The sequence below is a fragment of the Athene noctua genome, chromosome Z, assembly GCF_965140245.1.
Source record: "Athene noctua chromosome Z, bAthNoc1.hap1.1, whole genome shotgun sequence".
Taxonomy (NCBI): Eukaryota; Metazoa; Chordata; class Aves; order Strigiformes; family Strigidae; genus Athene; species Athene noctua.
Window position 1 is genome coordinate 10,692,685 of NC_134077.1, and position 24,980 is coordinate 10,717,664.

The following is a 24,980-nucleotide window of genomic DNA, read 5'->3' on the forward strand; positions in this document are numbered from 1 at the left end:
GTACAGGGGCACTCACAGCACCCACAGCTGGCTCCTGAGTGCTGGCTGACTCTCATGACTCAGATGTGGTTGCACACACCTTGCCAGTAATCACCAGGGACTGTGACCTGTGGAGACACAAGCATAACCTCTTCCCCAGGTTATTAAAGGAAATGGTCCTTCCCAGTTACCCCTTTCTAGGTTTTTGTTAACACGTGAGCTTTGCTTTGGACTTCTTGTTGATCTGGTATCTGTGATGAGAAATGACACAATATTGGTGGCACCTGTGAGACAGGGGAATGTTTAAAAGTTCATGACATATAATGCCTTATTTAGCCTTTCGTGAGGTGTAGATTGATACTACATCTCCCCTTTTTTATTGTTGTAACAGATGCTTTAGCTTTAGTGAGAGTACATTTTACTAGAAGTCAATCTTGTGTCACCGTCTGAGCCCAAAATATTTAAGGGGTACCTGCTGATCCAAATCCTGAGTCATTGCGGCTTCTTGGTATACTATTACGGAGAGCTGCAGTAAAATAAGCAAGCTGAACAATTTTTGACCCTTTTGTTACAGAACACAGGGGTTCAGGCCATAATTCTGATTTTCTTCTTCATAACCAGCATCTACGACCCATGTAAGATTGTAGATGATCTTTTGACAATATTTCTGTCAAGCAGATGGTACAGAGGTGCACTCTCCCTGCAGAGCATGCACCTAAATTCAAGACAACACAGAATTACTGCCTCATGTTAGAGGAGGTACTGTACATGTAACACTTAAAACACTGAGCCCAAACAGGCAGCAGCACCAATGACTCTCTGAAGCTGCAGTGGGCCGCGTCTCACACATGCAGAACAATCACACAACCACACAAAGGCGTCCCCCACACTCATTACTGACACAACATGACAAATATTACAAATACGAAGTCTCCACTAAGAACATATAAAGCCAGTGCTGCATGACAGCGTCAGCACCTTCTCTGTGAAAAAAGTGCCGCTTTTGTCGGGGGGGGGGGGCCGGGCCAAGTGCGGTGCTGGGCTCACCTGCAGGCGGCCGCTCCGCGGCGTTGGGGGGCTCAGGGAGGCCCCGGGCCGCCGTTGCCATCTCCATACTGTGCACCCCGACCCCTGTTGGACCCCGCGGACTCCTCCGTCTGAGTAGGCTCCTCTGAGAAACATCCTTAGATGCATGTTGTTCGGCTTGGGTGGCTTTCATTAATGCATTTGCCTTATCCCAAGTCATCAAGTGCTCTGGTTTTCCCAATTTTGCCTGCTCTGTTAAATCAGCTTTTATTAGAGGCCAGAGCTCTGACTTCATGCAATCCATCAGCTCAGCCAAAATGCCGAGCTTTAATAATCTTTGTAGCATAGCTTTTAAAGCGCTCGACTTCGTAGAAGTCTTATGCTGTCTTCCCCATATTTTAAATACCTTGATTGTGGCCTCCGTGGTGCGCTGTGGAGTCTCACGTCCTGCATGGAGCTCCATCACCTCCTGCCGTGTGCCGCCAACCGCCACCGGTCCGCACACCGAAATCACCACTGCCCTCACGTCGGGGTCACCATTTGTTGTGGTAAGGCATTAGCTGTCTTTTTCTATCTGCTAAGCCACAGAAATGCGGCGTTCAGATCACAGCTGACCCTTGCAGGAGGTTAAAACCTTCGCGGGAACAAAAGCACAGACACCAATATGATGGTTGCTACTTGTTCAACTTATTAGCTGCGCAATGGTCTTATATATGCTCCTTAAAGGGATGCACCTTAAGCATGGCTGTGTTTTGGTAACGTTCTTCTTTGGCATGTTTGATTGGTTCCCTATTCTTCCCGTACGTCGCGAGGTCTTCTGAGCGCCTCTCCTTACAGTGCTTTAGAGCCAATGTCTGGCGTATGAGTTTCTGTAGTTGCTTTCCTCAAAGGGACTGTCCTAGCATGTAGGAGGGACAGTGGCATGGTCAGGGTACCAGAGCCTAGAAACCAGTGTCTGGACAATTCACCCAGGCTAGAAGCATCCTAAACCAGCCACAGGGACTCACAAAGTGTGGATGATAGTCCAGCAGTGCATCAGGCTGCACTCTGGCCTGTAGGACAAGCATGGCCATGAAAAGGATGAAAGATCTTGAAAGGCCAGAAGAAGTAAAAAAATATCTGGAGGAAAATGGTAGGATAGGACCCAGGGAATTACTGACCTGCCAGACTAATCTGAATGACTGGAAAAACACTGGAACAAATGGCAACACTTTTTATAAATGTCTAGATAATAAGGTGATACAGAAGAGCCGACATGGATTTGTCCAGAATAAATTGTCAAGCCAGTATCATTTCTTTTCTTTCTTTTGTTTCAGAGAAATGGGCCTCATGAAGAAGGGGGAGGCAGTCAAGGTTATAACCTCTATCCATCTTGACCTGACTAAAGCTTTTGATCCAGGCTCACACAGTGATGTTCTTATAACCAAAATACAGAAATATGAATTAGGTAAAATAACTATAAAGAGGCTGCTTAGGTGACTCAAGCAGTGTGCTCAAATAGCAGTTATACAGAGCTTGCTGTCAGTCTAAAGATGCTTCAAGTGAGACCCTCCATCTGTCAGTCCTGGTCTTCTTTTCGTCAATACTTTCTTTAACAACTCCAATTACAGAATAGGGAAGCCCACTTGGGAGGACAAAGCACTTTGCAGGACATGATTATGTTCAAAATGATCTTGATAAATTGGAAGAAAGGCCAAAAATCAATGTGATGAAATTCAATATAGACAAGAAGAAATACTGTGTTAAGAAAGGGGAAATTAAATGCACAGATACAAAACAGTGGATGACTGGTTAGGCAGCAGGGTGCCAGAAGGGGAAAGTGTAACAGATCACCTCCACTGGTCAGCAATGGAATACTGTTGCACAAAGATGTGTGTCATTCTGATTTATTAGCAGAAATAGAAGATAGAGAATGTTGTAACTCCTGTCTACTAGTGCCTAGGGGTGGCCCTGTACCATGTGTTTGCAGCTGCAGAGAAGGGCTGAAGGGGAAGATTAGGAATGGTGAAGCCTTGAAGAGCAGGACCTGGAAGCAACAGTTGAAGCAGTTGGCTTTGTTGGGTTGAGAAAAAGGAGAAAGAAGCATCGACACAACAACCTTTTCTTGCCCATTTGAAGACTGTTAAAAAAAGAGGGGTAAACCATTTTTCTCTGTGTCCACTGGGGAGATGCTAAGGAGTAATGGGCTTGTCTTGTGGTAAAGGAAATGTCCTGTATCAAGCCAGTTAAGCACTGACGTATCTGCAGGAAGATTGCTGAGTGCCTGTTTTTGGAGGTTTGTGAGAACAGCCTATGTGAATTGTCATCAATGGTAGTGGTGTGTCTAATCCTGCCTAAGAGCAGAATAGATATTTATAATATAATAGAATAAATAGATTCAGGTCCCTCCAAACCCTGCAGTGCCATGATGACTTTGCTTAGGACTGTACTGATTGCCAGGCTGGCACTGGAAGGAACTTGCAGGGACTTTCCTCAGCAGCCCAAGGAGTTGTTTACTTGCTGGAGTCATCTGAGCATCTTACTTGGCCAGTTTTTGTATGGGTGACCTGGGGATCTGATAATGCATTTGTCTGTCCTCTTCTGTCTGTGGCAGACTTTATTCATTTTTTTAGGCAGTGGATGACAAAAACATTCTTATTTCACTTACGGCAGATGTCAGCAGGGCCATGATACACCAGGCTGGTAAAGGGCTTCCTGAAGGATAATTAATAGAAAGGGAAGGAATTGCTCATCAGTCAGTGTGCATGTGTTGCATGTGGCACCCCACAGCTGAGCTTTGGCAAGCTGAGGGGCAGCCAGAGGGATTTGTGTTTGCAGTAGGAGGTGTCACGTTATAACAAAGGCAGGCAGATCCTGCCTGTGGCTGTCTGCAAAGCGCTTAAGTCAGCCTCATGACCGGGATGATTTTGACCAATTGTATTTTGTCAATGCGAGTGACTAACGGTCTCCATGCCATGAAAACTGATCAAGCATTATTTCTTTTGCAAGAATGACATCAGAAACATGGGAATTTTCAAATCAGATTGGATAAATGGTCTAATCTCCTGCTGGACAACAGCCATTACCAGCTGCCATAGACAAAGATGGTAGTATTCCCTTTCTAGGAGTGAATGGGTTATTGCCCTGCTAATCTGTTGTACATAGCAGGGAACATGCAGGTTTTAATCTTTATTTTTCTATGAACAAATTGGGGTTTGACTAGTCTCAACTTCTTTATAAATAAACAGCCTTTAAGAAATAACAACCAAAAATTAGTAGGCTCTTCTAGCAGCAATGAGTTTCACACACCAATTTTGCTCTGCAACAATAGTCATGTTAAAGATCACACAGGAAAAATAGCAGCAGATCCTTGATTTTATTACAGGTCCCATCATGATCAGACACAGCAAATGACTTGCTGCTCTGTGTTTACTTGTCTCCTTTCTGTTGCTTACACATTCTTTCCTTTCTCATGTGGTTCTTTATTCTTACTCTATCATAATTGAACTTTTTCTGTGAATTGTGTCATGCAGCCAAAATCCTGAGTTGATTATCACATGCTTCAGGAAAGAATTAACTTCTTGCTACTATGCACACAATTGCCTGGTTCTCTTGTCAAATGCCCCACCCCACACAACACTGATACTGCTAATGACAGGAGGTTGTGCCACGCTTACGGGCCTCTGGGAGCTGAGAAAAGGCCAGTTCTGAGCAGATGCCCCATTTGATTGCAGTATCATGAAGGCTAATTACTCTAATAAGCATTTATGGGATTCAGAGATCAGGAGAAAAAAGATCACAAACACTATTAAGGTGTCAGAGGTGTTGAAGGAAAATTGAAAGTACTAAGTGCCAATTTCTGATTTCTGAAATTCAAGTTAGCGTCACTGAGAGCTGCTGACAGTCATTTGAGGGCAGATCCTGATGCCCTTGAGGAACTGTGTTCAAGCTGTCTAAAATACCTACCTAACTCAGGTACTGCTGACTGCTTTGAATGTAAGAGCAAGACTACCCCAAGCAAATCAGCCTACTTGGTTTGGCGGCCTTATGACTCCACCTGTCTGTGTAACAGATGAAGAGAAGTAGTTGGGACACTTAACTGAGTACCGATAGTAAAAAACTTGAATAAATCTCCATCAAGGAGAGGATATGTGGAGTGGGAAAACCCTGGAGAAAAACTCTTCACTTGGGGAATGCTGGAAGGGATTGGCTTGGGAAAAAAATCCCATGAGTTCATCATAGCACTTACATTGTCGGTCATTTCCAGACGAGCTTCCTGCAACATGTTGTTTTAATGTAGACATGAGGACTAAGGAGTTGTGTCTGCACAGGGTGATTGGGGTGGACTCCAGCTCCTGAGCCTCCATCCATGTATTTTCTTCCACTGGTGTGATGAGCTGTCACTTGGCTCTAGCCTGGGTGAAAAATGTCTACACTGTGCTTGGCAAGAGCAGATGAAGGAATTCAGCTGCAGCTGCTCCTGCACAGCTCGAGCAGAGCTTACTAATGAGTGCCTGGACATACACTCTGGTAAGGGACAAGCTGGGGGTCTCCCTTCAGTGAGGGTCTGGACCAGTTCTGTTCCTAGTGTGTGCATTGTATATGCAACCTGGATGGTGGGTCTAGACTTCAGGATGACTACAGTACAGGTATGTGTCACTTGCATTTGTCTTCTACATGCAGCTCAGGGCACTGGTGGGTTTAGACTGCAGGTTTCAGGTACTGGAGATCCCCTTTTCTTGCTATGTAGTCCTGTTCCAGTAGAGGATACGTGAGCCCTTTGTGCAAACTGCTCCCAGGTTTAAATGGCAAAATCTTTGCACAGTGTTTTCATAGGAGATAATGTCTTGAGAAATAGCTTCCCCTACCTTCAAGCGAAGACAGTTTGCATTAGAGGTGTGCTGGGAAGTTTATCCCAAATATTCAGGAAAGTAGATTGAAAAGAAAGAACATGAGTTAGAGCAGACATGTGTTGGACATACAAATAAAAACATCTTATTGTCAGACAATTTTACAGCGGCATTTTAAAAATCTCTGATTTGAAACATGACCCTTTTTCTGTGCCCAGTATGAAACAAGTTGGGCATGTGTTTGTAACCAGTTCCCCTGAACTCTGCATTTCTCACTTTAGATTAAAACTCCTCACTGCACCAACCCCTTCATCTGAAGCAGCTGCTGGTGACCGTCATTGTCAGCAGTAGCTCATGATCCCAGGGAGATGTTCCTGGAATAGATATACCCAGCACATTTTGTGCATGATGGCCAGCCTTGGAAATCACTGTTCACCATATGTGCCGTTGAACCTGTCTTTTTATCGTTAACCATTTTATTCTGGGACATATTGAATTACGCCATTCCTTTAATGCCATATAGCAGAAGTGGTTCCAGTTGAAGACTTACGATTTCTCTGTGCAAGGATGTTCAAAGGTATATGCCACTCAAAACTCTTCATTTGCACCTTATGGACATGAAACTGGCATTCTGATGTATTCTCAGATGGATTCCTTTTATATTTTATTTTTCCTTCCTCAGATTAGTGTTTTCTAGGTAGGAAACGTTCACTAGAGGTTTAATTACGCTTAGCTGAGTCTCTTGCTGAATTTTCATGGTCTGTAGAACTTCACAGTATAAACAATTTTACAAAACAGAATTAACTGTTTTTCCCAAGGAAGTATCATCAGAATACCCAATCTGTGTAATTAAAGTATTGAGAATGTTGCTTGTTTTCTGGAGTAGGTACCAGATAAATAGCTGTCCATAGATAATTTGGTAAGCTCTAGGATAATCATGCCCACTCATCATATTCATGGGATGATATTTAGGGAAATGCATCTGGTGCACTGCTTGGACAGGAACAGATATACCTCTGAAAACTTCAGCAGAACCTGCTGAAGTGCTTGTCCCCATCCTGAACTGACAGATGCCCACAGGAGTGTGTGCTGACAGGCCCAGTGACAAGTCATCCTTTCCTGTTCAGTCTGATTGAATTCCCAGATCTCAGAATCGAGCATTCTTAATGCTTTTGGTCTAACTGAAATGTCTCTTCTAAACTGTAAGCCATTTATCTGAGTTCTAATCTCTCCTGCTGAGCTGTCACAGTCAAAAGGCAAATCTTCTTACCAGGCAGACAGATGCCTTGAAGATGTAGGGAGGATTTCAATTTTAATGGAGATGTTTTCATCTCCTTGAAACATAAGTGCCCTAAGGATCCATGTCACACGTTGCCTGCAAGGGCTTGTCTGCACCCCACATAGGGACAGAAAGCTGATTTGAGGTTGTCTGGCTGAAGGGTAGCCCATATGGCACTACACTTGGAGTAATTAGTCAAATGGAAGGTGTTAGTTTGTTCAGGGTCAGTGATGTACTCAGGTCTCTCGGAGACATTTCTGTGGTACCGCGGGTATTTGGAGATGTCTTAGGGATCTCTAGGGTGGTGTTGTGCTGTAGTGCAGAGCATTGCATAGCTCAGACACCTCACAAGGCCCATCCCTGATGGTAGTACTTCTGTCGCTGCTGGGAGAGATGGCCGTGCGTAGGTGCAGAGTCCCCAGGTGTGGGTTGCCCCTCTCTGGAGCATCCTTTAGGAAAGTGACAGGAGTGCTGGGACCACTTCTGAAACAGCCTGTGGAGGTAAGGGTGTTCAGATGTGCTAGGCACCATCAAGCCTCTGGGGAGGAAACCAGCTACTCTTTAGGAAGGATTCCAGAAGACCATGTGGAGGGCGTGGGATTCTGTCCTGCTAATGCTGAGAACCCTGTGCTGACTGGGACTGTCTTCTTGTTTTAAGGTCAAGTGGCAGAAGGATGACATGGACAACAATTTGAACTTCTTCTCAGTCTCCTCAGATGGGCGGATTGTTTCATGGACTTTAGTTAAGGTAAGCAGTAGGTGGCAATTTCTTTTCACAGCCAAATTATAACCTATTGCCCCCAAAGTGCAATGATGCATTGTTTGGGGTTTTTTTATTTATAATGAGCCAAGTTTGAAAGAAGTAGCAGCAAAAGATTACAAGTGCAGTCACAGCTGTGTCTGGGGCTCCATGTTAAACTCTGAAATAAGTAGAACCAGCTTACTCCTTGCTCTGGACCTAACCATCCTACCTGCACCTGTAGCACTCCATGGGCCTGAGTACAAAAGCTCATTTTCCTGCTTTGCAGCTGCAGGAATTCAAGAATGGTCCTTGCTCTGAAACGTTCCTTGTCCCATAAGGGTCACCCAGAGACAGAGCAGAATAATCTGCTTTCTTGCCCAGCTTCAAGACTCTCATCCTGAAAATGCTTCCCTACAGATTGCAATTAGGAATGGAAGGGGGATGATGCAAACTTCTCACTTGTGGCCAAAGTAACACAGAGTAAACTCTCATTTCTGGTGGGATGGCAACAGGCAATCAGACAGGTAGAGAGCTTCTCCCCACCATGACATTGTTGGCTCATACTCAAGACAACTTCTGTTAACTTGTTTGCATGCCCTTCCTTTGATCACTTTTTTCTTTTGGAGTACTTATATTGATAGAAACTTATCATTAATATCCCTAATGACCCTTAGATTTATGTCTCTGGATCGCAACATGTTTTTTTTTTTTTCCTGTTGGCTATTTGATTTTACATTTTGGAGACTTCAGAATCTTTTTTTGCGCTAAGATATGAGTTTGAAGCAGCTGTCTCATTATTCCCCAGCAAGCAAAGAAATTGCTTTACATCTTTGGATGCTCATTTTTTCAACCTGTTATACCAAGCTACTCAAGGCTTGTCCTGAAAATTTTAGGCCTTGCTGCCATGGGCAGGGATTCATGTCTAACATTATATGTAAATCATAGTCCCATGTTCACTTCAGGAGTGGGGGCCTCTTCTAATTAACACAGTAGCTACATGCAGATGGCACTGATTATTAAGTTCTTTTTAATAAACTCCTCCAGGTTCATACATGCAGCTTTAGACACAAAAGTCCCTCCTGCAAGTATGTCCCAAGTCCTTCTCCCAAAAGAGCTCTCAGAGCTCCCTAGACAGGGACAGACTAACGTCCCAGCACTCATCTCCTGTTTTATCCCCTGTATAAAAATGCCCAAAAGATTTATGTTGAAGTGAGTAATACACACCTACAGATAAACACTTCCAGTTGAGGTGACTTGGCATGTTACACTTATCAGCTGAGCTCAGCAGCTGAGTGTGTTTAGCCTGCTCCACTTAGGAGGCAAGAAACACTGGGTTAAGCCTCTTCAGAGAAATGCCATGACTGGGAAAACCTAAGAGTCTGCAGATGGACTCTGACGGCAGCTCACCTAGTAGAGGGCCTTCTGCAACATTTCTGTGTTTCATCTGTGCTTAACTGTGTTCCCACATTGTAAACTGGTTTTCCTTCTGTCCCTTGAGCATGTAGATATACTTAAGCATCTTTGGTGTGAATCTTAAGACCTGCATCCACTTAACACAATGTCATTTCTATTTATTTCTTGCAATTCTGTTATAAACTTGGCCACACTGATGTGAAAAGCAGTGTTTTAAGATTTTTTTGAGGTGAAGTTACCTCTGAAATTTCCAGAGCTGGTATGTACTTAGCAGGCAGGGATGGAAAACAGCAAAGTTTTAGGTGCTGTCTGGTTTGGGGTATTTTTTGACAGAGGTTCAATAAGGAAAGCAAGAAACAGAATGAAAGGGAATTTGGTTACAGTTTGTGGTTTTGTACCCAGCAAGGAGAAATGGACAATCTGCTTGAATTCCAGTTTTATGAAAGCGCTATCTCTGGGTTCTATTTAGAATAAAATTGAAGACACTCCAGAGGTCTTCTGTTTTGCAAATCCCTTTGCAAATAGGGAATAAATGAAAGAGAGCTTCGTTAATCTTTTTGACAGGACTATCCAAAAGTAAAGCTTCTTCAAACACTGATAGCTGTTTGACACTTCCAAAGCTGAGAGCAGAAAGTGCATAAATTTATTCCTACTCCCAGCTGGATATTTGGCAAGCCATGCTCAAAATTGGATGGAAGAGTTGTCAAATGTTAGCAAGGGACAGTTGATCTGCCTTGTCCATAGTGGTTGTCTCTCTTAGAAATGGACACAATCACTTTGGACAAACTTAATGAGATAGCATGTGCGGTGTGTGTGCTTAGGCTATTGTTTTGGATTGGCTCTGGGTTATCATGACCCAGCGAGGAATGGTGCAGGACTTCTGCAGCCAGATGACTTTAGTCTCCCACCTTGGGTGCACATGTTGCCTATCAAAAATGAGAGCTGTCAGAGCCACATCAAAGAACCGGTTGGGATGCAGCCTGGCACTGCCGCTCAGGCTGATCCTCAGCAATCCCAGATTTGATCAGTAGCCATAATTCACCCCTCGTACATGACCTAGAGCTAAATTACTTAATAGCTCCGGGCCTCCATCATCACTTGAGGCTAATAACAATTAAAGGGAAACAGGCAGATGCAAGGCCTAATTCACTAATCCTTACAAGTGCTTTAAAATTGTTAGGCAGAAGCAACATATTATTGTTCAGTATTCCTGGAAGGCCACACTGTCAACAGTCTGTTTACCCAGAGGAATATACGAATAGCTCTGGCAACAAACAACCCCAGGAACAGATGCATTTTCCAGACTGCGAAGCTGGGTACAAAATAAAAGCAGCACAATAGGGAAGTCTGCCCGAGTAAGATCCTTTGTGAAGGCAGAATCTACAGAATCTGTCTGCAGAGGCCTTGGCCAGGTGAAGGTCCTGGGAGGCATCTTCAGAAAAAGATTGCAGAAAGATGTGCACTTAGAGGGAAGGTGTCGTGTGGTTTGCCTTCCTACCAGAACAGAGAGTAAATGTGCTAGCACATCTCTGGTCCTGCCCACATCATGTGTCTGACCTCTGTTAGACACACTGGGTGTATCAGCATCATCAGGTGGCCACCAGCCTGTCTGGGCTGGACCACCACCAGCTTGGACAGGGCAGATGCACTCTGGAGAGTAGACAGATCTAGGAGCCTGAGCAGAGAGGCAAGTACCTGCTCAGCATGTCCTGACTATGCTCCCGCCAGCCCACCAGCACCCCTATTTGGTTGGGCAGTGAGCGACATGTGGAATATGTGCTGCTCCTGGATGCTCTGGGCACTGCTCTTTCCAATTCTTGCACACATACACCAGCATATGTGGCCTCTTTTTTAGCACCACTCCTGCCTTTACCCATTGAATCAGACTTGATATAACCCACATACTGCAACAGCAGTCACTAACAGAAGGTGGGACTCTGTAGGCTGCAGGAGTCTGTCCTGCTTCTTGCTGTTCTCTCAGAGCACAGTTACTGCCATCAATAGGCCAGGGCACGTGGGTGTGCAGCAGTGCAAATTAGTGAGAAGGAAGTCCATTATTTTACGGTTTTGACCTTTCTTGAACCTTCTGTAAATTTGTACTCCCAAAATATGGTAACAGTGTTTTACAGAACACTGTCCCCTTTGAATTGCAGTACTGAACAGATGCTCACAAGGTCTTCTCCCACTTTCCTTAACATGCAATTCCCTGAAATTGACTTTGCCAGGTAGAATCTCTTTTTCCACCTGAGTCCTGCTCTGGGCTTAGAGAAGCTCCAGCTAAAGCTTGATTCACTGAGCTAAGAAGTTATGTTTTGTTCTCATAGTGCTCCAGTGGGAAATCTGCAGATTCATGAAAACATCCAGTCCTCAGCCCACACTGCTCACTAATTTAATCTTTAGTTCTTTGTTCTTTTTATCAGCCCCAGGGTATTCTTATATTCACAGCCAACTCCATTCTGCAGTGGTATTTTAATTCCCAAAGCTAGTCTAAGAATGGATCTTTGCCCTCTCTTCATTTCCACGTGCTCACCCACATTGTGTCTATTTTCACCTGCCTTCTGTCTCCCGCCTCGACTGTAAACTCTGTGGGACACAGCTTTTTTCCCCTGTGTTCACACACCACCTAGCACAGCAGTGCCGTGGCCTGCAATGAGAGCTCTTTAGAGCTCTGCTGATAACAGCAACGTTGGGTGCTTTTCCCCTGGGCGATCTGCTGCTTGTTACTTGAATCTCAGAGCCTGTGAGGTTGAGTATTGGGAACTGAGGCGGCTCTGGTGGTCATGGGAAGATGGTAAGAAGCAAACACTGGCAAGTTGGTAAGTTACTATCCTTTAGTGTGGATTTTAGTTAGCTCCATGACAATATTCAATACCCATCTTAAACCATGCAGGGTGATTTCACTTAACATAACGATTTAAGCTGACAGTGTCAACCTCCACCCAAAAATGTTGACCCCAAAACCTAAAGCTTTCCAGGTCAGTTGCATGTGTCTGAGTGATGTGCCGTGGCTCTCACTTCCAGTGCACTACAGCGTAAGTTTCCTGGAGGTTTTATGCAAAACAGCATGTTAGCAAGTTGCCAATTGTGAGCGTGAAACATTAAGCAACTTTTGGATAGCTTTTTAAAAATCCTCCATAAAATTTGCCATTTCAAAGTACTGAATGTCTCTGTATTGTTGCTGTAAAGCATGTTATTCATGTGGAATCTCCTCTGCCTGCAGAATGAGCTGGTTCATACAGATGTCATCAAGCTGTCAGGAGAGGGAACAACGATGCAGGGGCCAGAGGGGCTGCAGCTGCAAATGCTTGGTAGGAGCCCAAGTCCTTGCCATGCTGATTAATTACTGACACAAAGCCTCTAATCAGTCATTCTGGGGAATTAAACTGGGAGTGGGGTGTTGAGATGGAAAGGAGCTGAAGAAGGGTTATGCCTCCTTGCTTTCATCACACAGTAGGGCGAAGTCTGTCTGAAGCAACAGCCATTAATTGAATCAAGTTTTGCTGGTTACATCTTGCCTTTACTTTCAGGAAAATACGAACATTAATTTTAAAAATGCCCATTTTACTGGGATACCCCAATGTGGACGAGGCACAGCCATTACCTGTATTTGTCAAAACTGAGACAGTTTTGTTCTTCCTACCAAACGCTGATCTGGACTGGCCAAATCAAGATGAAAAGCAACCTTTGCCCTTTCCTTGGTGCACAGCTTATCCAGCCGGTGGTGGGATGTGCCTCATCAGGTTTTGGCTCTCTAAAAGCACAGCATCTATTCTGAGCTACTGTGTTAGGCTTCCTCCATACAAAGTGGAGTGAGTGCAGTTCTTCTAGGCTGAATCCCCTCATCCTGACCACACTGTGCTTGAGATAGGATGGGATGAGTCAGCTCTGGAGGTCCTGGACTACACAGAAAGCCTTGAGGAATCGCCTAATCATCCTACTGCACCTGCTTTTGGCTGTGAAGCTGTGGCCTGGTTTTGGAGAAGGCGCTCACTCTGCGTTTAAGGATTTCTGTCTTTCTGGGCTAGTAACTGCTGAACAATTTGTTTGTGACAAGGTTTGCATTGCCACATAAGTTGCAAGAGACCAGCTAAAGCAGTACACTGCAGAACTCCCAAGGGCTTTGGTATTATTTGTTAGTGGTACTGGGAAATGAATTTTCAAAGACTTGTCTTGAATATTTAACAATCTATTTAAATGTTAAAAATGCAGACAGTATTACAGGGTTGAAACGACCTTAACAATTCCTTTGAGGACTACATTTTGTTAATCTTTAAGACAGCTGCCTTTGCAGAAAGTTCTCTGAAACTATGTGCTTCTGAGCCTTGTCTGCTTGTTCCTGTTCGTCATCTGATGATTGCTCTGGGTGTCCCTGCAGGTCAAAAGCCCCAGGTTGCTCTGGCACTCAGCAGACATTCCATATTCTGCTCAAGGGCCCTGCTGAAATTTTCTTTCACCACCATGTGAATTAGCTTTCTTGGACGGTGTTACCTCTGCCGCAGGAGCAGAAGCCATAAAACCTCGAGCCACATCCTATTGTGGTTGACACCTGTTTTAAACACAGTTCACAATGTTGCTCATTTCAGGGCTTTTGAAGTTCAGAGGATCCTTCTGTGCATGGCAGAAGATTTCTACCCAAATCACATCCTTTGCTATTGGCTTTACTGAAGTGACCTGCTAAATGGCTTCTGAGCTAAGGATGAAAAGGGCACAGGCAGCTATGATGTGGTGTTTCCTCTCTGGGCTTTTTTATGCATGGGAAAGGAAACCATTTATATTTTTGTGAATACTAAACAAACAGAGAAGATCTGTTCTTGCCCGATAGGAGGCAAGCCTGATCCTCACAACACTATTTGCACCAGGCATTTTAAATTCTTACTGAAGTGAACCCCAGGCCAATCTGTTCTTCCAGTTCTTCCAATTCCCTTTTCCCTTTCTCTGTGTTGGCTTTACAAATTACAGGTCTTGAGGACAGGCACATCTTGGAAAGTGTTTGCAGAAGGGGTGGCTCTCATTTCTTCTGGGAGCTTCTGGCTAATAAATCACTTCTGAAAATGCTGGCAGTGTGTGTGTGTACCATAGGCAGGGAGTGTGTGCTGGCCAGATGAACCAATTCTCTGTCTGACAGACCTTTCTTCTGTTAACAGGCAGCGGGACATCGTTTGATTTTCACAAAAAGATAGACAATTTGTTTCTCGTTGGTACTGAAGAGGGAAAGATCTATAAGGTAAGAATGGTTTCTTTGTCCCTTGTTTTACATCCCCTGACCTGTGCTTGTCTTTCGGGTTCATCATCTTAACTGTTTGCTCAGGCAGTAACAAAGTGCAACTTCAGAGCCTGGTCCTGCCCTCAGATGCCTGTGGTGAGCCTGAGACCAGCACAGAGCCACAGAGGGTCACAGGGAGCTGTCTGCACAGACCCAATTAAGACCTTATTTTGTAGAAACGTTTTTCTTGCAAACTGCATCCCAGAATGCTTTGCAGATTGCAGCTGTGCAAGTGAGGCACTACCTATGATCAGAGCAGAAGTTAAAAGGCATTGATCCTCTGTCCTCATGGCTATGGGGAAATGGCAGGAAAAATCTCATCTCTTTTCCTTTTTAGACCTATTATCCCATGAGCAATGAGGCTAATGAAGCCTTGTTTCCTTTGGATTGGTGTCCTGCAGCACTTCCACAATTACACCCCAGATCCTTTCCCCAGTCCCACCTTCTCCTTGCCCTCCTATCTCCAGTTCCTCACTATCTACTCTAATCCTTCCTCCTTCTGATCACCCCCATGCTGTCCCTAGTTCAGTGATTCTACCTCCATGCTATAACCCTTGATTTCCTGCAGACAGTGCTGGCTACCTCCACTCCAGTGCCCTCCTGCAGCCTTGGTGCCCAGTGCCATTGGGGAGCTGTCAACCAGCCAGCTCCAGCTGTGTGCTGAGGGCAGCAGCCAAGTTTTGCTTGCCCTTCCCAGAGTGGGGGCACTGCCCAGATGTTTGCACTCTACAGCCATCCCTTTTTTGTAGAATGTGTAAGACCTTAATATTGCCAAATCCAGTGTGCAGCCAGCTTTGGCTGAAATTGCCCGTGAGGTCAAAAGTTGTTTGCAAGGAGAGATAATCAGACAACAGGACACATACGTTGTGTTTTCTTTAGAAATCAGGCTAAAAATAGGAAGTTTTGAGCTCTGCTGTATTTAGCCCTCAAAATAAGGCCAGTAGCAGCTTACTCATGTTAACTTTTGTTTGCACAGCATTCCTCTGAGGTGGCTCTGAGGCTTTGTTAATATTGTAGCCACAGCCCACCAGTGTGGGGCATGGACCATCAGCAAGGATGTTGATGTGCAGAGCAGATCCATCCAGCCTTCTCTAGATGATGCTGTAAGCTCCTTCCCCATGTCCTGCCTGCAAAAGAGAAACAAAACAGAAAAAAAGAACACAAAGGAAATTGTATTCTGAAGTCAATACCAATCACTTAGGCAGGACAGACTTAACAAATATCCTTTCCAAAGGGATGATGCTAATTGAAATCTCTCCCTCTGCCAGGCAGTATCTAGGGAGGATTTCTGAGTAGTGCTCACTTACATTGGACAAGACAGGTGCAGAAGGGAGGTGGGAGAAGTGTGGGGGCTGGGCTGATGGGTGATGGGCAGTGAGGTAGTGCAATGGCTTTTTGTTGATGGTTTCAGGCTACAAAGCATGTGTTCTGCCATGGGCAGATGTTCTGAGTTGGCTGGTCACCCACAGGAGTTGGTACCCTGGGTATTGTACAAGTTGTTTGGGTACTGTTGTGACTAGTCCAGATCAAAAGGCTGTATGGATCCACATGTTTTAACTTCCTCTATGCTTAGGTGAGTGGTGGATGTCAGTGATTTACTGGCCACGGTTACTGATAAGCAAAAAATGTTCCTGCATTGGTGAGCCTTAGCAAAAAGTGGGACCACTCTCATATTGTGCAACACTGCCCTATAAAACTCAGATGTTCCCATGGGTAGGAAGAGGTAATCTTCCATCTGTTTGCATGAGCTAACACAGGGAAGAGAAATCTTCTGTCTAGCACAAGCAGGCCTCCACAGTGTCCACAAAAACAGGGGGAAGAGTGCTTGCATCCTTCGTGTTCCCCAAGAGTTTGCTATAAGCAGTTTCAGAAGTTTTGTGATCAACTGCTGCTCCAGACATCTCTCAAGGTCTACCATAAAACTTCATCACACCCTTTATTGAAATGCTGCATGTCTGAACCCATTACTGGAGCTACCTGTGGACTGCCTCCCAGAGCCTTGCTCTGCTCAGGTGCTGAGAACAGTGGCAGTCCCGCAGCTATTCAGACAGCTCTTGGGTCCTGTAGCTGCACTGAGCAGGAGTGAGCTGCTCAGGTCTCTGTGCTGCTCTTGCCCTTGCCACTGCACAGTGAGTGAAAGGGACAGACTCCTTCCATGCTGTATGAGTCAGGGATCAAACATGGGCTGCTCTGCACATGGACTGAATTTTAGATTATTTATTAAATAAATTGGAAAGTGAATTTCAGGCAGGCATTTTTTCAGAGACCAAACATGCTCACAAATAGCATGATAATATGTTAATCCTTTAGCTGCAGAACAATTAGGGTGAATTTTTAAGAGTGGTTTAGTTAATAGTGTTTCTGAAGCCAATAAATCATTTCAATTACACACAGACCTATCTATTGCCCTTTTACACAGAGTACAAACTGTTTCTCCATTAATATGATTCTGTAATGCAAAACTGCCTCTTTGCATATCTTATTTGCTGTTTAGGAATTGTGTAGCTTTGGTATCAAAACGTATGGTCTCTGAGATTCATATTGAAACATTACTGTGGCTTCAACTCTTTGGTCAGAATTACTTCTTAATAAACAGGGCCTCCACAGAAAAATTATGGTGAGATTTGAACATATTAACGTAAGAGAGAGGTTTTTTCTGTCTTAAGTGGTTTGCTTGAGAGTATAACAAATAAATATAATAAAACTCAGTACAAGACTGTATAGAAGGAAAAGGTGATTCTATTTTTAAACAAAACTAATTTCACTCACTCTCTCATACTAAGCACCAGGACATTTGTATCTGTGTGTTCAGGACAGGTTTTCTTGTGGTTATACAGATGACAGAGGGTGCTGGCTGTTGAGTCCTTATCACATCTCTTGGGTTTTCGTTAAATTATGATGACAAACTGATTTCTGGACAGGTTCTGACTTCCAGTGACCCTTTAGTAATGGAGAGATCATTTGCCCCAGTGTCTGGTCTTCCTTTGTCTTAGGCAAAGTTGTTCTCCTTGTCTAGATATTTTATGGCTTGAGTTCTGTTCCTCACCTTCTTGCCACCTTATCTTTGGGTCTTTTATTTGTTCTGTCCAGTTATCTGCATTTGCCATCAATTAAAACAGGTTCTTTCTTTTACCATTTCCTATTGTTTCTCCCAGGGCATTTACATGCCTCTGTTTTCATTCATAAGCCTTTCTGTAAACCTTAGCATTTCTGTTACAGATCTCTACAAAAAAGCACTGAGCAAAAACCAAGGAGTCCCTCTGGTGTTGGTGGTAAGAACTGTCCACCACAACATGGGACACGTCTGTGTCAGTGGTTTCTCAAGAGCAACTGGGTGTCCTGATCTGCCTGGGAGTGATGTTGCTGGGCAGCACTCATTCTGTTGCCAGATACAAACCTCCTTTAGAAAAGAATATTTTTTTGATTTCTACATTGCCTAGAGTCTCAATGTTTCTGTTAGTGAACTAAAGAAACCCTCTACATTATAAGGACAGTAATAACCATCCATTCACCAAGGGCAAATCATGCTTGACAAACCTGATCGCCTTCTACAACAAAGTAACCTGCTCCGTTGATGTGGGGTGAGCAGTGGACATTGCCTACCTGGATTTCTCCAAGGCTTTTGATATGGCTCCCCACAGCCTCCTCCTAGAGCCGCTGATGTGTTACGGTCTAGACAAGTGGTGGGTGGTGGGTGGGGAACTGGCTGACAGGCCCCACCAGAGGGTGGTGGTGAACAGCTCCTTTTCACACGGGCACCCTGTCACAAGTGGGTCCCCCAGAGATTGATATTGGGCCCAGCGCTGTTTAATATCTTCATAAGGGATGTGGGATCTTCATAAGTGAAATATCTTCTCTAATATCTTCATAAGTGAAATATCTTCTCTAATATCTTCATAAATGAAATGGGATTAAGTGCGCCATGATGAATTTTGCTGATGATACCGAACTGAGTGGGGAAATGGACACTTTGGAAGGGAGAGCCGCCCTGCGGGAAAACCTGGATAGGCTGGAAGAGTGGGCTGACAAGAACCTTATGAAGTTCAGCAAGGACAAGTGTAAGGGAACACCTGGGAAAACATAATCCAGGAGTGCAGCACAGGCTGGGATCTGGCTGGCTGGAGAGCAGCTCTGTGGAAAGGGACCTGGTGGACAAGCTCAACATCAGTGAGCAGTGTGCTGCAGTGGCAAAGAAAGTCAACAGGATGCTGGGCTGCATCAGCAAGGGCATCACCAGCAGAGATAAAGTCATTATCCTACTGCACTCAGTGCTTGACAGGCCACACCTGGAATACTGTGTTCAGTTTTGGTTCCCACTATACAAAAAGATTTGGACAGGCTGGAGAGGGTCCAGAGAAGGGCCACAAAGTTGATCAAGGGACGGGGAAGCCTACCAGATGAGGAAAGGCTGAGAGAGTTGGATTTGTTCAGCCTTGAGATAAGAAGGCTTAGGGGAGACCTTATTGCCATGTTCCAGTAGTTAAATGGTGGCTACAAAGAAGATGGAGACGTCCTTTTTATCAGGAGTCACATGGAAAAGATGAGGGATAAGGGGTACAAATTACTCCTGGGGAGATTACAAGAGGAAAATATTTCACAATAAGAATGGTCAGTGACTGGAATAATCTCCCCAGGGAAGTGGTGGATTCCTCATATTTGGACACTTTTAAGATTCTGCTGGACTGAGTGCTAGGCCACTGTGCTTTTGCCAGAAAGGTTGGACCAGATGATCCTTGAGGTCCCTTCCAACCTGATATTCTATGATTCTATGATTCATGGATGTGGAGGAGTTTTGTGTCAGGCTAACATCTAGCATAAACTGCACTGCTGTTAATGAAGATTATTCATAAGATTTGTGTCCTTGGAGTCCTGTGTTCCTCCCAGTATTCCTCCCCTATGTTTTGCAGCCCTGTCACCAGTCATCTTTGAATTGGTTTCCTGTATTGCCATAGACACGTTCTTACTTTCCTGTCTCATCATAAAAATACCATTTAATAGTCACACACATCTACCACCATTAAAATAGGAGAAAAACATTCTCAGCAAATTGGAGCAGTGCTCTAGAAGATCAGACAGGCTGCATAAATGCCTGGTCCCTGAATCTACTCATCCTCTTCAAAGCTGTCTTGTCAGGAGTTACGCATCACATTTTCCAGTGGTTTTGTTTTCATCCTGACATGTGTCTGATAACTGTAGGGTTTTTAAAGTGAATAGTAGAGGAAGACTTTGCCAGCAATTCTAGTTAGCTCAGAAACTCTTTTATTCATTAAAGTCATACTTCTTTCTGAGCTTTTTCTCAAGTTTGTATTGTTTCTTCAGAATGCATCTTGAAAGAACATTGCCCTGTCTCACACATCAGAGGTGATACCAAAGGTAGGGGTGAACATGGTGTGGTACCAGCAGGCACTACCAGAGCACAGTGTATGGTGTTAAGCTAAAGCTGGCTCACAGGGTTCATTTATCACAAGGGATACAGCCAGGTATCTGCCCTACAGAACCCTTTTTGAAGCTGGTTTCATAGGAAAACTGGAGATCCGTTTCCTGGGACCTGGGCCTCAGTTCTGGGCCAGACTTGCAGACTGCAGAGCCATTGTGTCAGATCAGCACATCCCAGGGCATAATGGACCTCCCATACCAGGGCCCAGAGAGCTGCACTGATCAGGGGCTCAGCCCCAACAAGACTTTAAAACCAGAGTGCTGAGCATTACAGTTCTGTTGGATGCAGACAAACCTGGTTAGGATCTCACTCTTCAAAATCCTCTGTTATTAGAGACCTTCAATCCCCATACTTGTAAGAACAGATGGATAAAGCAGCTTCTCTCTTGTGTTAATTACTCATGACCCATTCTGTCTGTTTCCAGCAAAGTGACTTTCAAAACAAGCCAAGTACCAATTTTCCTGGTGGCTGAACATTAAGAATTATGAAGTAAAGTATGAAACATGCCTTGAAAAGTTATTTCAGTCCCATAATTACACACAGGGACAGCAACTCAGAGGCAGAGTATGCACCAAACTATTAACAAGCTATAGACACTGTCAGTAAATCTCAGTGGGACATGAACCACTTTCTTGTTTCTGTTTCCTACAACAGCAAGCCTCCCAGGAATGCAGGAGCTTCTGCTGTATGAATAGTTTAGAACCTTCAGTCCAGTACCTGCACCAGTGCACAAGGGTATCAGAAGAAAACAGGTCTGAGTATCAAGACAGTGACTGTCATATGTAATAAACAGTTAAGCCTTATGATTAGTTAGAGCTTTGGTTTGCAAGAATTAAAGTCATGTAACACTTCAGCAATCCAGCTGCTTGGACAGATGATGTGTTGCCGCATTCATTAGGGAGTAACGAAAGGTGCTGAAAATTCCTTGTAGTGACAGTACTGAGGCAGATCAACAGAAAATCCTAAAACCAACCCTGGTCTGCTGGGTGGATACAGCTGTGTGTGAGAACATAATCAAGAGGACTTTACTTGTGAGATGAGGTCCTTGCTGCTAATGAAGGAAGCCTCCAGTCCTCCCAGAAGGAGATTTGGGGAGAACAACCTCATTTTTCTGTGCTGTGTACACAGAACTGACAGGATCTGGATCGAGTTCTGTATTCTGCTCATGCAGATAATCAGATTGTAATTCCTTCCCCCTTCAATGAGCTCACACACAAAGTGATTTTCTAAGGCTCCCAAATGTTTTCCAGCTCTTGCACATGTCCTACGCTTTGCCATTCAGTAGCACCCACAGCTGTGATGCTGCTCACCTGACCTTCCTATGTATGTGCAGCGTTTGCCTGGTTTACAGGCTCCTGTTGGCTGGGGTACAGGGTAGCCCACCTGCCCGTCGGGGACATGTCTGATTGCTGCCCAACCCCGTGTGGTTCTCGCACCCCTCTGGGAAGTCACAAATGCCACAAGAGAAGGAGCTGCAGAGTCCTGTAGGTCAGGGTCTTAGAGCAGGCTGCTGCAGGGTGATAGCAGGGAAAGGACTTTGGCATGTTCTCAAAATCCATAGAACCAAAGGGCCTTATAGGTTATTCTTGTGCTGAGAGCACCATTACCACTGGTTTTATTTGCAACACTTCAAATGCACACGGTACTGTGTGCTCCTGAGCAGCACAAGAGCCATCTTTCCCCTGCCTTTCCTGAGAGCCTTTTACAGAGGCCCGGCAGGAGCCCCGAGGTTGGCAGGAAGGTGATGGATCTCCTGCAGTGGAGAATGGGCTCTGGGGCCTACCCCTGGCTGTAAATCCGATCAGACAACTTCAATTCCTGCCTCTGTGTATTGCAGAGGAGAGCTCAGTGTTGCCTGCAACACTGCTGTGGGGTGAAACAGCGTGTGCTAAATTATTTTCATTTCTGTAGTACCTCTGGGTACTAGCCACCTCTTCCCAGCCAGCCCAGAAGAGCCTAGGAGGCCGTACAAGTATTCAGAGGCATCTTTCAGCAGGAATGTGAGCTCCAGAAGAAGGTCTAGCTCTGATTACTGACTAGATCTTTCCATTGCAGTGTTCAAAATGTTATTCAAGCCAGTTTCTGGATGTGTTCGAAGCCCATCACATGGCCGTGGACTCAGTCAGCTGGAATCCCTATCACTTGAAAGTCTTCATTTCCTGCAGCTCGGACTGGACAGTCAAGATTTGGGATCATACCATCAAGTAGGTCCTGCTGGGTTGTGGCATGGGTGGGGAGGTCCAGAATGACATGTCAGCCGCACATGTCGACTCTGCTCATACCTCAGTCTCAGTTTTGCTCTTAGGTGTTGATATTGCTAATTGCTCTCTTATCTCTGTTTTGGGGGTTGATCGCTCAGATTTGTACTCCCCAGGTATGACGTATAAGATTTAGCTGGAACTTGCCAAGCAGTGCAGCTCAGCATAGAGCCTGACCGCTTCGCTTTGGACCTGGCTTGCTTCAGGCAGGACTTACTGTGGCAGGGTTACTCTTCTGGAGCAAAGCTATAGAGAGTTATCAGGGACTGGCTTATGACCTCCTAAGAGCCAGAGAGGCAAAAAAACCCTTTGGAACACTTAAAAATACATAATGAAGTTCAAGGGTTAGTTGTTGAGGAATGTCTGGTTTCAATAAGGGAATTGATTTTGTTGTAAATCATAGTCAAATATTTCCTGTTGCCAATACTGCTCTAATATTCAATGTTGTCAGAAGTCCAGAGAGGGAAAATCACTTTTTCCCCTATGATTATTAACCAGAGAGACTCTGGTGTGTTGAGGGGAATCTTTCAAAATGCTTTCAGAAAGAAAGAAGCATGCTACCTTTCTTCTCATTGCAGCAGGACCAATCCCAACCCATTTGTGTTGATGCTCAACTTTGCTTTGCCTTTGGCTCAGACCCTGACTGGTATCTGACATAAAGAAATACCGTATCTCCCACTTCTGCAGCTGGCCTTGAACAACACAGGCTGCAGCATCAAAGTGTTTACAGCTCAATGTTTCACTTCCAGATCTGCATGTGTTTAAATGAGTTCTTCTCCCTGGTTCCCTTTTTTACAGGACTCCGATGTTTGTTTATGACCTGAATTCTGCTGTAGGGGATGTTGTATGGTCCCCTTACTCCTCCACGGTCTTTGCTGCAGTCACCACTGATGGCAAGGTGAGAGACTGGGAGCAACACTGCTCTGATTTGAGCTGAGAGAAAATCAAGTAAGATTAGGGTTGAGCATGGGGATAGGTCAGCCCAATCATGGCCAAGCATGTCAGCGAACTGCAGATACCCCACCAGCAGGAATCCTCCACAGTGACAGGCTAATCTGGCTTCAGCTTGCCTGAGCTGCTTGCCTCAGGATGACAAGGTCATTGAGTAGTTCAAGGCCCTAAAATTAATTCCTTTTTGCTCAGTCTGACTGCAGAGGACTTGGAAGTCATAAAGCATCAGAGATGAGGAAACCTGGGCAGCAGCATTTCTTACTTCCTCTCCCCCTATGTATAACACACCCCTACAAGCAACAGGGCCAGAAATCTCTCAGCTGCAGCCCAATCAGGCAAACAGCTGATGTTAAATCACAGATCAGAGGACTTTTAGCGGATGCTAAGGGTCAGCTGTACCTCTCACTCAGCCTTGGCAAACCCATCAGATATGCATGTGGACCCTCTCTTCTAAGGACAGATCCTTCTTGGGGGCCAAGACCCTCCAAGCTCTAGCACAAGTAAACCAAACCTCTGTGCAGCTCTAGTTTGCTCCTCCTACTCCAAGGATGAAGGTACTGAGAGGACAGGGAGGAAAGCAGGGTTCAGGGAATAGTCTGCTTTTTCCTATGCTTTCCTGTCCTTGGCGTGCATATCCCTGGGCATGAATTGCTCACTCCTTCTTAATGCTGCCCCTGCTGCATTAAAGTAGGTGTTGCAAATACATGCAGGTTCCTGCATGCTCTCTTGACCACATCAGTGCAGGTGTGCAGCTTGCACATGCCAGGAGAAAACCACTTAACTCCCTCCAGTGAGGGGTTCTTTATAAGGGAGTGTAGTGACAGGATGAAGGGTAATGGCTTTAATCTGACAGAGGGTAGTTTTAGATTAGATATTGGGAATAAATTCTTTACTGTGAGGGTGGTGAGGCTCTGTCACAGGTTTCTCAGAGAATCTGTGGCTGCCCCCTCCCTGGCAGTGTTCAAGGCCAGGCTGGACGGGGCTTTGGGCAACCTGGTCTAGTGGAAGGTGTCCCTGCCCATGGCAGGGGGGTTGGAACTGGATGATCTTTAAGGTCCCTTCTAACCCAAACAATTCTGTGATTCTCTATGTGAAATCAGCTTATCAACCAGTGCATCCCTGTGGATGGAGACATGATACTCCAGATCAGAGCACCCCTAGTATGAGCTGACATAACTGCATTGGTTCTGGACCTCTAAGGTATACAGAAGCAGTAGAATAAAGTGGTTATATACTTATATTGATATTAAAAAATAAATTATAATAATATGCCCAGGGTCAGCCAATAGAACTTTGTTCCAGTTAAACAAAATCAACATTTTCCCACTGTGTGGGCTGTCTCTAAAAGTAATTATTTGGTAATGAAGTACTTAGACCAGTCCTAATATTGAGATCATGGCATTATATTTTTGCCAGTAGCCATCCATCCTAGTAGCTCAGATGGTTAATTTGGGCCTGGCAAGTAGCCAGGGCATGTTACTATCCATCAACACTGGTTTTGTGCTGTAAGACTGCATTGCTCTGTCACTATGGGCTATGTGTTTTGATGGTATAAATTGGGAAGTCTGTGCAGTTTGGCCAAATTACTCTAGCAAAAAGATGGCCTTTGTATATCTCTATCATTGAATCGATGCCTTGGCAACTTTATTGCAGTTTAACCTTTATGTTATAGCAAAAAATTCATTTCACTGATATACTGGCTCAGGCTGTGAATTTGTCTCTCTCAAGCTAAGCAACAGAAATGTCTTCACTGGGGCACCTGGTTTCTCCAGAAAGCTTTGGATGCCACAGCCTACAGAAAGC

At 44.7% G+C, this 24,980-nt stretch overlaps 1 protein-coding gene across 3 annotated transcripts in view; it reads left to right on the top strand.

Moving 5' to 3' along the window:
* Window positions 1-24,980, top strand: part of DNAI1 (dynein axonemal intermediate chain 1) — a 176,684-nt gene that overhangs the window by 105,075 nt on the left and 46,629 nt on the right. For 2 of the 3 annotated variants that reach the window (XM_074932950.1, XM_074932951.1), the window contains 5 exons: window positions 7,772-7,861; window positions 12,489-12,576; window positions 14,413-14,492; window positions 22,024-22,172; window positions 23,025-23,124. In XM_074932950.1, the coding sequence (XP_074789051.1) occupies window positions 7,772-7,861; window positions 12,489-12,576; window positions 14,413-14,492; window positions 22,024-22,172; window positions 23,025-23,124 (507 nt within the window). The remainder of the gene's footprint in view (window positions 1-7,771; window positions 7,862-12,488; window positions 12,577-14,412; window positions 14,493-22,023; window positions 22,173-23,024; window positions 23,125-24,980) is intronic. The other variant, XM_074932953.1, reaches the window with a different exon arrangement.